General features: G+C 45.9%; 1 protein-coding gene across 7 annotated transcripts in view; it reads left to right on the top strand.

Moving 5' to 3' along the window:
- The window catches only part of phf21b (PHD finger protein 21B), an 84286-nt gene that overhangs the window by 56076 nt on the left and 13210 nt on the right, over positions 1 to 15000 (top strand). For 5 of the 7 annotated variants that reach the window (XM_048267778.1, XM_048267775.1, XM_048267773.1 and 2 more), the window contains one exon: positions 810 to 1073. In XM_048267778.1, coding sequence (XP_048123735.1) covers positions 810 to 1073 — 264 coding nt within the window. The remainder of the gene's footprint in view (positions 1 to 809; positions 1074 to 15000) is intronic. The other 2 variants (XM_048267774.1, XM_048267779.1) reach the window with 1 other exon arrangement.

The raw sequence follows: 15000 nt of genomic DNA, 5'->3' as shown, positions 1-15000 counted from the left end.
GCTATTATCCAACATCATTAAATTTCCAATTTTACACATCAAATGAGAAAGACACGAGTCTGGGTATAAAAAGAAAGATTCTCAGGCAGAGGAACATGAAAAAGATATATATGAAAAACAGAAGCAAAACTGAAAACGAATACAGCCCTGGAATTACTTTGCTGAACGGGGAGGAGATGACGCAAGTGTGTGTACACAAGGCTAGTTATATTTCACTGATAGAGTGCCCTGAAATGACGCTGTTCAAGCTTGCCATGTTGTGCATAATACATCAAAGTAACAGGGCAAGACCACAGCCAGACTAAACCTTGCCAGAGTTCTTCGGTACGGTTCTTCAGTTTCGGTTCTTCATACTTTATGTGAGACATTATGTGTAAATACACGCAGAGCAGATGAACAGCAACATGAGAATGTACCAGGCACAAAAGCAACCACGATGCCCTTCAAAGACCACACTGCTCTCCTGCTGAGGGAAACAAGACCGAACGATTATGAATGAGGAGAGAAAAGGGATTATACAAAAGAGAAGCTGAGCGCTCTGTGTCCTTCAAGTTATCTGATGGAAACGTGGCCCATTACCGCTGACACTTGTTATTTTTCACATGTTATTTTTTTTTGTGTGGCTTGCCTCTAGCCCCTGTGTCTCTGCTTTCTCTGTTGTTCTTTCCCTAATCTTTCCACTCCACTTGTTATTTTGCATTGTGTTTTCTGTTGGTCTAACCCTGAATCTTCTCTTTCTTTTCTGTGTCTTTCCCACTCTCTCTCTCTCTCTCTCTCTCTCTCCCTCTCTCGTTCCTTCTCTGTGACAGAAGCTGGCTGTAAGAAGTTGTCCTGTGGGGACAGCCAAGCCTCTCTCCCTCATCAAGCCGAGCAGCCAGAGCATAGCCATCTCCGTGGTGCCGGCGAAGGCTCCCGTTTCCATGGTGACCGCACACATTAATGGACAAAAGGCGGCGAGCTCGGAGCCGCTGCAGACGTCGCCCATCAACCTCCAAACGGCGAGCCGCATGACGACGACGGCGAACAGCGGGCACCCCTACAGCCGCAGAGTAGGAGAGCTGCCCCACTCACAGGTACACACACACACACACACACACACAACACACACACACACAACCAGTCTACACACTACTGTTTCACATTACTGTCACAAAACTAGGTTTCACAGCTCAAATGCTATATGGCACTATATGCACAACTACTAAACACTATACACGCACAGTCCCTGTCCATCAGCACATACACTATACCACTACTCCACACAGACACACAACTAGGTTAAATGTCCAATCACATCGCACTCATCACTCAACTAGTCTATAGGCTGCTCACATTCACACTCCACCATATCTATAGACCCTTTCAAGAGAGTTCCATTATCAGCATCATAGTTGGCCCCACAAGGCTTCCGTTTTAACATTCCATATGTTATCTTAATGCAGAGGAAGTAGATTGGGAACCAAATAGAACATTTAAGCATTGTTTTTGTTTTTATTGTATCTATACTCCATATGCACATACACTACAATCTAATAGAGGCTCTCAAGTACTATGCCAATGGCTGTGTACATCTGTGACTGATTGGATTACAAAAGCAGGACTCACCTGAAAATCTTATAAATGATTAAAAAAATATATATTTTTATTTATTTATTGCTAAATAAATACATAACACACAACTCTACACTAACATAAAATAACCAGTAGTAACACAAAACTATCTGGTGTGTTGACAGAGAATGACTAAGAGCAGAGCACAACCCTACAACGTGCACACTAGACAAGATAAATTGTTAAAAGAAGGTGCAGTACTGCTCCTATGTGTGACTCCCTGTAGTGCGGGTCTCACAGATGTAAACACACAGATGCACAAGTCCGCAGGCCCTCCATTCACCAGAGCAACACTTTGAATTCACCGACACACCTCAGTCACGTGGCCATACACACAGGGGACTTTATTCCATCAGAATTACAAGCTGTGCTATCAAGGCTGCACTCCAATCCTGCCCCCACACACACACACACACACTCCCCATCAGAGGCACACACACACACACACACACACACACACACACACACACACACATACACACACGCACAGTACTACATTAGCAAGTAACCTGTAGATGTGTGGCGTCTTAACTCAGGGTGGAACTCTACTTAATGCATTGTGCTGGGAGCCTGCTGTTCCTTACGTTGGGTAGGCAATGGTGAAAAGCTTCCCCGTTCATTAAGGAAATATGAGAAAGTACATTGATCAGAATCAAAAATGGGTTTATTCCCCAAGCAACTCTCCTCATGCAAGGAATTTGATATCCATTTTACTGAAGCACGTCTTCAGAGTCAGGGAGAGAGAGGGCAGTGGAGGGGTGTAATAGGAAATGAGCAAAATGAAGTGGAGAAGGAGAAGAAGAAGAAGAAGAAGAAGAAGAAGAAGAAGAAAAAGAGAGAAAGGCGCTGGTGATAGAGTTGTGTCGCCATCTGAATGTCAGTCACTTGAGGCTGGGAGTCGCGTCCCTCCCTATACGCCTCAGTGATCAGTCCTCCCTCCCCTTCTCTCTCTCTCTCATTCCATCCCCCCTGCTTGCCATGAGGCAGGGTGTACGTGTGTGTGTGTGTGTGTGTGTGTGTGTGTGTGTGTGTGTGTGTGTGTGTGTGTGTGTGCTTGAAGCCCAGGGTCAGGCAGTGGGATTGTTGGGGAGAGTGGCTGGGAGAGGGTGGGACGTGGGTTTGAGAAGGGGTGTGTGTGTGTGTGTGTGTGTGTGTGTGTGTGTGTGTGTCTGTCTGTGTGCGCGCGTGGAAAGGTGGGGGTAGCTTTTAAAACTCCCCCTCTGTCCTCCCAGCTGCCTGGACTCATGGGTAGCTTTTAAGACTCAGGACACACATTTCACATTCAACCCCCCCCCCCTCCATCTCCCACTCAAACCTCAACCAAGTAGCAATGGCTAAAGAGACATAGAACAGTCAGTAGCCATTTTGTTTTTGGGAGTGAGTGATTTATGGATGGAGTGTTTGAGTGAGTGTGTGAGTGAGTGTGCAGAGTTTGTGGAGCGGTGGGATGCGTCAAGTCACACACACACACACACACACACAGCATCCCCTGACCACCTGGACACTAATGTGAGAATCGATAATGAGTTGTAATTGGATTGTCGGCATTAGGCCATTGTCTCAGTTCAGTAGCACTCAGGACCCCCACCAACCCCAACCCCCCACACCCCCCCCCACTAGTCACCCCCCGCGATTTTAATGGGGTCTGCTGTGCAGGCATCGGAGGTTAATTTAGGGCAGAGTGAAGAAACAACAACAGCAACAACAATGACAAACTTTACTAGCGAAACTCTGTCGATATGACAGGCCTTGTAAACAAACACAGCATTCCCTGAGGTGGAGTTAGCGTAGCAGTTGTTATGGTTACTGGATTAGATCACAAGGTTTTTTTTTTTATTCTCAAAGTCATTGTTTTCAAATCAAGTCATCCTAAAAATGGTTAGTGGTACCCTGTAGTTCATTACCCCTTAATTAGTTGCACAGTGTGATCAAATAATGGCTTAATTCTGTTGAATTACTTAAGTACTGCATTATACAACAGTTAATTAAATTATAACATGAGGTGCCATGCCTGTTTTGGGGGCTTAACAAGAAAGTCTTTGAAGAGTATGTTTTTACATTTTAATCTAAGTTGAGACGCCATGCTTTTTGAATGTACTATACCTTTACCACATTGTAGATCATATTACAGTTTATTATTATTTTATTTTAAACTATAAATTAATGAATAATGAGTGTAAATTTGGATTTCTGATAAATGCTACACTGGTGAAGTATTTTGGAGGCCATATTATCCCTTGGGTGATATATTCACAGTAATGCCTACTTTTTTTTTTGTGACACTGAATTTTTTTTTTGTGACACTGAAGTGTGCAGTGGACGATAGTAGTTACACCGCCGAGCAAGTCAAGTGCATACAGTGTGCGAACGAGGACTGGCACTATGTCCGCACAGCGCTTCATTTCACTAATTGCAAAGGCGACAGCGAGAAGAGCCTTTGCTTTAGGTAATTACGCCGAAGGACACGGTTTCCATCTGAAAGGGCTGACTAGAAAGGATTTAATTTCGCCTGATTAAGACTTTGTATCTCCACTCGCCTTAAATAGCCGGGGTTCAAGTCGGGGTGATAAAGTATGTTTCTGGTCCTACTGCTGGGCGAGAGAGAGAGAGAGGGAGGCAGAGCAAAACATTTCATCTCCCTCGGGGTTTAAGTCCAATTTTATAACTCACAGCAGACATCGTGGATGTGTGTGTGTGTGTGTGTGTGTGTGCGCGCCACAGGCTTCCAGCTCAAATAACAAAACTGAAACATAGTCAGCTGATCATACCCATCTCTTGGAATGATTTGAGAGGCCTAGCTGTTATGTCATAAGCAAGACAGGCATGCTCCATTTGCTATCAGTGGTGGCAGAGTGTGTGTGGAATAGGCCCTCTTCAAACTTCACCCCAGTAGAGATGTGTTATTCAGTGGTCATTTGGGTAATGAGGAAGCATTTCAATATTTGGGGTTCAGATGGCGTTCACTGGTTATTCATTTCCTGCCTACAAGATAGCACATGAATTTCCTAGATGGCATACAAGTTTATTTATTCATGTCATTTTTTTAATGACTAGGTTTGAGAATGGCAAAAGTGAGAGAGAAAGAGAGAGAGATAGAGAAAGAGAGTGAGAGAGCGAGAGACAGAGAGGTAGAAAATGTGTGGTTCTCATATAGTCTCTTTATGGCCCAATCCTTCCAGTTTCTCAAATATGTCTTTATCCTCCTCAGGACAGCCAAGGTTATCTCATCCCTCAGGCTGCCGCTCTTGTCATAGCCAAGAGACAGATGAGGAACAGTGGAGTCACTACAACTCTGCTTTGGGGAAGAAATCTCTCTCTGGCACTCTGGTGCCCCTCCCTCTTTTCTCTCTCTCTCTTTCTCTCTCTCTCTCCCCCTCTCTCTGCTCCCATCCAGGATAGTTTATAATTATCATGGGGTGCAGAAAATGTAAATCAACCTCTAATTCTAAACACCTGCACACACACACATGCACATACGCACATACATGCATGCACGTAAACACACACACACACACACACACACACACACACACACACACACACACACACACACACACTTTGCCTCCCACATGGCCGTAATGTGGGCATGCATATTCAGTGGTGGGTGGGGATGCTTTGCTGGGCAGGAGTGCTTCCCTGGAACAGCTGGGGGCAGTGGAATGGTACATGGCCATATGCACTGGGCCTGCCACTGCCGCTTGCCTTCATATAGGCTTTACTCTGCCTTTGCATTGCGTTTGGCTGATGTGGGGCTCGGCAGCCGGATGCCAGCGCTCTAGGGCCCACCGGGGAGTGCTTCCGACTCAACGCCTCGCGGCAAATGAACGAGATAGGCGCCGTGCCCACTACATCAATGCCATCCACCCATCCCCCAACCAATTCCCCTTGGCACCGCCGGGATACCACCGCGCCACTGCTACGTGTGTAGACCCCGTGACGTACGCTCTTTCACACACACACACACACACACACACACACACACACACACACACACACACACACACACACACACACACACACACACACACACACACACACACACACACACACACACACACACACACACACACACACACACACACAAACACACACTCTCTCTCTCACATACACACACACACTCATACTTTTCATGACCCAGCAGCTCTGGGTAATGGACCCGGGCACATGTTACATAGTAGCGCCAGCCTTAATTGAATTGCACATGGCCTGCATGTATGCTGTAGGGAGCTGGTTAGGGGGTGGCGTGGGCAGTCTCGCCTTGTGACTGCCTTTTTTAATATTTCCACACCATAAGCGCTGGCAGTGCACAGAGGTTGTAAAGGGGAGTGGGTGGGGGAGAGGGGGGGAACTGGCATCAGAACCCACCTCAAGGGAGTGGGCTCACACCAGTGCTTTAACTTCACGCAAGGCTTAAGGAGGAACACACACACACACACGTTGGGTGTTCGAGTGCCATGGCATCCTGACTCAACTACTATGCTAATGAGGTTTTCTAAGCTCCAGAAGAGTTCTTATGGGCCCAATTCAAGGTGTGATATATATGTGTGTGTGTGTGTGTATGTGTGTGTGTGTGTGTGTGTGTGTGTGTGTGTGTGTGTGTGTGTGTGTGTGTGTGTGTGTGTGTATGCTGCGCAGGAGAGGGATGTATCTGCCTCGGCAGAATAAACAGTGACAAAAAAAAAATAGAAAAAAAATCTGCGGCCATATGATTAAACCATTTAGCCCAGCGTGAGCCGGATTAAAGGGAGACAAGTCTCAGTGTGTCATCCGCCCAGACAGCGACTTGTCCTTTAATATGGCCACTTTCATCATGGGACAGGGCCACTCTTAATATCCCCATTTTACTACCTGAAGTCTTTATCTCAGGGAGGGACACTCACTCTCCAGGAGGAGATAAATAGAATGTAAAAACATGCTCCTCATCCTCCCGACACAGTGATATAGGTCTGGAACTCTGCCCCCTAGCGGCTTGTGTCAGAACTACAACTGTAAGATGCAGTAGAGAAAATGTCTGTTTCCATCACTAGGTCACAGATACTAAATGAACTCGACTGAGTAACAGTGTGTCATAGCCTTTTTATGTAAATGATCTCTAATGATCTCTTACCATCCTGCATCAACCAGGAATTATGCACAATAAATACTCAAACTCAAATCAGTTGACTACATTGTGAATCATAGATAAAGTAACAAATATCTGGCCCTTTATTAATATGGTTCCTAATGCTATTGCAATTAATGCGGAACAGAACATTTATTTGCGTGTGAAACTGACGTGTAAATATGTGGTTAATGTTTTACAATGAATCCATTCATTGTCATTCATCTGACACATTATTACAGAGTGTGAATGAGGTGAAAATAGAACCAGGCAGGGAGGGTTCATAGAATGGAAAGATGACTGTGCGGCACTGAAAAGGAGGGGTGTATGTGTGTGTGTGTGTGTGTCTGTGTTTGTGTTTGAGCATGTGTGTGTGTGTGTGTGTGTGTGAGAGAGCATGTGTGTGTGTGTGTGTGTGTGTGTGTGTGTGTGTGTGTGTGTGTGTGTGTTTGTTTGTGTTTGTGTTTGAGCATGTGTGTGTGTGTGTGTGTGTGTGTGTGTGTGTGTGTTTGAGCATGTGTGTGTGTGTGTGTGTGTGTGTGTGTGTCTGTGTTTGTGTTTGAGCATGTGCATGTGTGTGTGTGTGTGTGTGTGTGTGTGTGTGTGTGTTTGTGTTTGAGTGTGTGTGTGTGTGTGTGTGTGTGCGCGCGCGTGTGTTTGTGTGTGGCTGAGGGGTTACCAGTGTTTTGTGTGGGAGCTGGCAGTCATATCCACAGTAGCGATGTGCAGAGAAGTCCCTCAGACCTCAGGCAGCCCACCACCACCACGCAGCCAAGCAGCCAGCCAGCCAGCCCCCTCCGCAGTCACCTCCGCCTTCCAGCCACGCAAACACAATTAGCACGGGCCTGTGCCATGGCTGTGATTAGCACAAACAAATGCCCCCGTGATGCCCTGCAATTACTGTGCGCTCAGGAAGCAGTGTGGCTGGCTCTTTGTGTGTGTTTTTTTGTGTGTGTGTGAAAACTGCATCTCGCCACACGCACACACACACACACACACACACACACACACACACACACACACACATACTCTGTGTGAAAACAGCACACACAAACACACACACACACACACACACATACACACACACACAGACAGACACACGCACACACCGGTTTCAAAGTTATGAACTGATGACTAGGGAAATAACCTGCTTCCTGGCTAACACTGAAAACTGATTTTTTTCCTCCAGCATATCGTCTGTTGGTGCCGACTCTGAGTGGGTTCACAGGCTCAGGAGATCAGCTGTAGGGACAGAACAGTGGGGGGAAATCTGTTGTTCACCTCCTATAAAGCAAGGGCACACACACACACACACACACACACACACACACACACACACACACACACACACACACACACACACACACACACTCACACACACACACACACTCAAACACACACACACACACACACACACACACATACAGATATACACACACACACACACACACACACACACACACACACACACACAACATTCTTCCACACAACAGGAGCAGTATATCACCAACTCCTCCTGCTGCCCCTGTATACTGCCTCAAAACCAACGAGTCGGTCTCCACAGGATACACTGATCAGATGACCACAAATCAGGGCAGTGTTTCTCAAAAACATGGCTGTACCTTTGACCATCATAACTGACCGTGCGTGGTTGTTTGAGGGCAGCTGTTGAGTATTGGAGAGGTAGCAATGGCACCCATACAGTGCCCATAGGGATCTGGGTCATTTCTCAGGGCTACTCTCCATCGCCGCCCCACTCATTTACTGTCAGCTCACTATCATGCCAAAGAAAAGTTAGAAAACTTTTCAGATGTCAACTTTAAGTCTCTCAGTCAGTGCTTTTGTCGATAGACGTAGCACAAAACACATTTGAGGAACACAATCGCTATTCCTCCAGGACAAACAGAAATGAAAATGTTTCAATAAGAAATGGTTACAGGTTGGCCTAGATCTACATTTTAACGATGTGCTGCTATTTTATGCTGATGCGTCCCGGTAGCAGAAGCTTGGCTGAAAACAGCGACTGTCATATCAGATCTCTGTCTGAGAGCAACAGTCAAGCGCAGCCTGCTTTCTACCCCCTATTGATTCTGATTGACAGGTTGAAGTGCCGAAGGTGTATTGTAGTTTGAGTACACGCTGAATGCCATTAAAGTCACCGAAATATTGCCAGGTCATTTTATATCATCCGCTCACTCACTCAAACTCTCTTATCACACACACTCTCTCTCTCTCTGTCTTTCTTTGTCACACACACACACACACACACACACACACACACACACACACACACACACACACACACACCCACTCACAGACAAGTGTATAGTTACGCTCACACGTACACACACGTTCACACACTCTGGATCTGTCTCAGACTTGCTCCCGTTCTCTCACGTGTTGCCGTGTGACAGGTGTGTGTTCACAGTGTCTGGCGGTGATGGTGTGTCAGAGCCCCGTGCTGTCATTCACCGTCTCTAAATCGAAAAGAGATCAGAGAGCAGCGCCTGTTAGGGGAGAACCTCTGAATCAGACCTCTGAAAACGAATGAGGAAAGTGACAGGATGAGACGAGGAGATAAATAAACCAGAGAGAGAGAGAGAGAGAGAGGGAGGGAGGGAGAGACTCTGTCTGGTCCATGAAAAGGTGTCTGTTATAGATCCTTGGTCTCTCACTATCTCCCTCTCTCTCCATCCTGTCCTCTTTCTTCCTCTCTCTGTAAGGCTCTCTTTCTCTCTCTCCCAGTCTCCCTGTCCTCTGTTCTTCTCCATCTGTCATTTCCTCTTTCCCCCCTTTCCTTCACCCTCTCTCTCTCTCTCCCTCTCTCTCTCTATCACCCTTCTTCTTTTCCTCTTCGTCCTCCTCCTCCCTCTGTATCTCTTCTCTGCTGTGTGTGCATTTTCCCCCTGTGACGAGCACTGATGGCACACCAAATGATAACAAACACACACACACACACAAATACACTCCACTGATAAACCACTGCCTGGGCTTCTCTCTCTCTCTCTCTCTCTCTCTCTAGGGAGCATCCCTCTCTTTTACACAGCTCCTCTCACAGCTTTTTCTCTTCCTCTCTAACCCTCCGTCTCAGCCATCAATCCATCCATCCATCCATCCATCCATCCATATGTTCTTTCTTGCCACCAATCCTCTACACATCCAGAGAATAGTCTCCGGTGTCTTCCCCTCGCCCTGCTATAAATACAGCGCCAATATGACAGCCTAAAGGACAAATCCATAGATTTCATGGGATTTCTTCTTTCTCCAGAAAAGCAGGACACGCCTCCTGTTTTTTTCCGCACCTCCATTTTTCATCGCTGCTCGGGAAGCTTTCATGTGCCAAAATAGGTCAGTGTGGTAGTGTAGGTAGCTGACATTTCCACGGGGTATAGCTCCGCACTTAAGCTACCACAGCACAATTTTGTAGCAGATAAAAGGAAACACAGGCCCACATGTCAGTAAAGGCCACTGCTGTGCCTCCCAGTGTACACCATGATTCATAGCAATAAGTCGAGAAAATGATGTTGTTTTTCTATTCATTTGTTTTCTATTATTTCGTTTTCTGCAGTGGCGCTACAGTTTTAGTTATGTAAGCCAAATAGACCCAGATGGAGGCCTACCCACACTAAGAGTTCGGGGATATGCTAAACAGACCCATATCTTTAAGAAATAAGTTTTGGGGGGGGGGGCACTGTGTTCACTGCACAACTGACAACACTGTGTTCACTGCACAACTTGCTGCTACAAAACAATGGACTTGCACATTCATTTCTCAGGGTAAAGTGCCTCCATTGGGATTTGGTTATCATGCATTTTGTATAACCTCAGTCCTCATGTACACTACCTTTGCCCTCCAACATGCCAACCCAGCCATCTTACCCATCGGGCTCTGTGGTGAATTTGAGGTGACAGAGAGCTAGGGAAGTGGCCGTGGCCTTTAGGATGGGCAGAGAGCAGATACGCACGGCACGATGAGACATGAGTCCAACCGGAGGCCAGAACAGACACCTCAGCCGTGACAAAGTGCCACCGAAAAAGCGGCAACCAGCTCAAAGGGCTCTTCAGTTCATTGTGTGGAAGCAAAGAGAGAAGACTAAACGATCTCCTCAAGCTTTTCTTTTCTTTTTTCTTTTTTCTTTGCCTCTGACAGTTAGACTGAAAAAAGAGGTGGAGGACAGGAGGGAGACAGATAAAGGAGAAAAACCTATGTGCCTACTCATTCTTTTTTTCCCCTCCTCCACAACTCTTTTTTTTCTCACTCTATCTTCCTCTCTCAATCTATCTCCTTCCGTCTGTGTCTGGCCCATAATGGGCTCTGGTAGCGTAGCTGGAGGCCAGCGCAGGTAGGCGGGAGTTGGACAGAGAGCCCATATACCTCCACTGCGCTTCTCATCAGTGACAGGCGAATTTCACAGTGACACTCTGCCGCTCTGTCTCACACATTTGGTGTGTGTGTGTGTGTGTGTGTGTGTGTGTGTGTGTGTGTGTGTGTGTGTGTTTGCTGGGGACGGAGGCGGTTTGCTGTGCAGCAAACTTAGTAGTCGTTTGGGGATTTGTCTTTTTAAATCATTGTTTGGAGAGGAGAAGGAGGAGGCGTGGAGACACTTGGAGAGATGGGAAAAGAAGGCAAGAGAAAAAGATAAAAAGAAGTTTGTGACTGAGTCTCTCTCTCTCTCTCTCACTGTCTCTCGAGGAGGCCTCTGAGTCCATGCTGGGTTTTAGGGGGGAAGAAGGGGCCCACAATTACGAAAATGAATGCTCTTGCAGTGCTAGGATTTTCATCTTGGCTGTTGCCATGGGAACAGGCCTGGAACCCCCTCCCTGCCCCCCATACACACACCCTACCCCCAATCCCCTCCATTTCTCTCTCTCACACACACACAGACACACACTACCCCCAATCCCCCTTCACACACACACACACACAGACACACACACTGTTTTCTCTCACTCTTAGCTCTGTGTTCTACAGTGAAATGGAGGGAGTTTGTGGCAGAAAAAATAGACTGAAAGACTGGTGGTTGAAAACTTCACCCCTGCAGTTTTCTTATTTATTTATTTGTTTCCACAGAGGAGACAAATATAAGGTGAGAAAGAGGAGGAGAGAGATTGATAGCTTGGTAAAGAAATAGCTAGAGACTCAGAAAGAGAGAGAGAGAGAGAGCTCATACCAAATAAACAAAACACTGGGTTTTAAAAAAAGCAGACCCTTAAAATGTCATGGCTGCCAAACAAACACACAAACACAGCCCCCATAAGCATTGAAGGAAGCCCTGTGCATTTCAACCTGCATCTCAGACCTTCAGACTAGATGAGACGAGACTCCGAATAATCCACCTCCATTGGCTGCTGCTGAGACAGCCCATCAGCGGGGCAAATTACCGCCACACCACACTTTCCCATTACGTTGTCATTAACATTGCACGTCATGTGCGCACGCCGGGGAGCGTCTACTCGGTGGAGGTTATCCCCCGTCTCTCCGCGTGATAGGCTGTTGACCTTGGGTGGAATCAGGCAAACGAGACTGCCATTTCCACCGGCTTATTACTGAATCAAAAAAGCATTCCGATGCCAGAAGGCGCTAACAGCACTATGAGTCTGTGTTTGTCCAGTGCCCAGGTGGGAGGTGGGGGATATGGTCTGGTCAGTATAGTGCTGTCATGTTATTAAACCACTTTGGTGTGTTAGCGGTTACTGGTGTCTGTTAACACTAAACCTATTGACAGGCTGAAGTGATGGGCGTGTGTGTGTGTGTGTGTGTGTGTGTGTGTGTGTGTGTGTGTGTGTGCACATGTACGTGTGAGTGTCTTTAAGCCTGAGTTTCACGTTACATGGTTTGAGTGGTGTTGCTGTCTGGCCCAATCTGTCTGCCAGATCTTGTTGACGTGTACTGTTCAAATCGGGAAGAATTGGGACAAAAGATCCGACAGCACTTGTCGCTGTAACATGAGAGCACCTCAAAGAACAAGACCTAACAGCACGCTGCTGCAACATCCCTTCCACCTCAGGTCTATCAACACTGACATGGAACAGTGCCATCCTAGACATGGGAGAAATGGTTTAGTTGTTAGTTTAGTTTTGTATTGCCAGTGATACAGCATGAATAATAGAGTATAAAAGAGTAACTGTACAATGGCAGTTCATAGTTAGACACAATTAGGGTGAGACGTATGCAAGTACAGACTAAGTGCTATAGCATACATATGTTGTGTTCATGTTTGTGCTTAATACTGTATTATATATATATACCGTAATAGTTGCAATGTAATAAAGAATGTGTACTATATTACCACAGCATATAGTTCTGTGAAGCTACTGTGCTGGTATAGCTGCAGGTAAAGCTCTATAATGAATGCATGGGGGGGAACTGTGGGGAACATTAATAAAAGCGATGCCACTGGGCTGTGATATTTGATATGAGGGATGGCAACTGATAATTAAACGGGACGGAAGGTTTAAGGTGAACCGATTTCTGGGTGTGCAAGCAAACACCGTTAAGCCAGCTCCTTCGAAAGCACCTTTGCCGAAGGCTTTTTCAGAGAGAAAGCCTGTGTATATAAGTGTGTGTGAGAGTGAGAGTGTGTGTGTGTGTTTTCAGCCGAAGCGAGCCATACTGCGTGAGACGACAAATGAAACGCACAGAAAGGTCAGACAGTTCTCACAACACTCATGTCTGGGGTATTAATAGAAACATAATTACTAGTCTGAGACGGGGTGGCCACTTTGCTATTGGCTGTATTGAATCTCGGCTGCCCTTTTCATTCTTCTTCTCTACCCCCCCCCATTCTCATCTCTCTCTCTCTCTATCATTCTCTTTTTTCCTGTGTGCATTTTCGTTTTTGGTGGCTCTCGCGTTACTCGATACAGATCATTTATTCACGGCACACAGAATACCCTCGGCAAGGGCAAGAGAAGTGTGTGTGTGTGTGTGTGTGTGGGGGGGGCGTGCCGTGGTGTTGCGTGGCATTTCCGTGCCGCTGTGCCAGGAGGCTGCCCCGCGTGATGTGTCCATGTCACTCCTGTTATGACCGGCACGGCTCAGACTAGAGGGGTCATTCACAGAAAGCATGTCTCACCTTCAGTTCCACGCTCAAGCCCATCTCCTTGAGCAAAGAAAGCAGAGCATTCACCAATCAAGCAAACTACTATGATGATACTTTACTTGAAGATAGACAAAGTTATATATATATATATATATATATATATATATATATATATATAATGTGGATAAAAAGTTAGGTATAGATATGAGTGAAAAGAGAAAGGGTAAGAGAGATAGAATGGTTTTATTTTGTGTTTAGCATGGATAGCTGACACAAGTCTCTTCCTATTGTGAGTCTTTTCATCTCTCAGCTGTCACCCAAAACAAACAGCAATCATAAACTGACTGTCTTCAGATCATTCATCATTCACTTAACGTGCAAAGCTAGAAGACACACACACACACATACAGCTGACGTGGCGCTAGGGTTGCCACATTTGATTTGTGAAAATCTGGGACATTCATTACCGACCCCCCCCCCGCCCAAAAGAAAGTTATGATTTTGACTAATGTTAAATGCCTTTAATTATACTAGGCCTATTACTGGTTTTAAATAATAATTTATTAACAAATTAGTACTTTAAAGGTGCCATGTGTAAGAATTGAGGTAAAAATATCCAAAAAATGAGCTACACGCATCAAAAGAATGAGAAGAAATAAGGGCGATGATGTCATTAAAACAATGACAAGGTATAGTGCTGCAGAGATATCAACCTGAATTAGCATGCTAAATTACTAGCCACAGCCCGACAGGTGTCATAATACCAGTTTCGGCCATGGGAGGCGGTATGCGGGCAACATAACCGCCAGCCAAAATGCAATACATGTGTCTTGGTTATTACTCTAGGGTAGACCAACTCGCTTTCTGGAGGTATACTGCCCCCATCTTTTATGGAATGTGGAGTATGAATTGATTTTTTGGCGGACATTACACATGGCACCTTTAAGGTTGCTGAGTCTAAACGGTTCTTATAATGCCCTTTTACCAGCTCTTTTAAGATATAAGGCTAATCCATAAAACATTAACAATACTATGCATAATATTAAGTATAATAACTCCGAAAAGTTACCCATTTTCACCTCGTCGGCGTTGTGTAGGCCTATCTCTTTTTCTTAGCCGCTGGCCCTGACTTTGATTGTAGGCCTATATCGTCCTCCATCTCGCGCCCCATTTTATCAAACCAAATCGAACCGAATTTTCTTTTTTAGTAGGCTACCCTCTCCAATCTGTTGCCTACCCGCACAC

Source organism: Alosa alosa, chromosome 17 (assembly GCF_017589495.1).
Source record: "Alosa alosa isolate M-15738 ecotype Scorff River chromosome 17, AALO_Geno_1.1, whole genome shotgun sequence".
NCBI classification, from domain to species: domain Eukaryota; kingdom Metazoa; phylum Chordata; class Actinopteri; order Clupeiformes; family Clupeidae; genus Alosa; species Alosa alosa.
The sequence above is the reverse complement of the archived record's forward strand: the minus strand, read 5'-3'. Positions and strand labels throughout refer to the sequence as shown.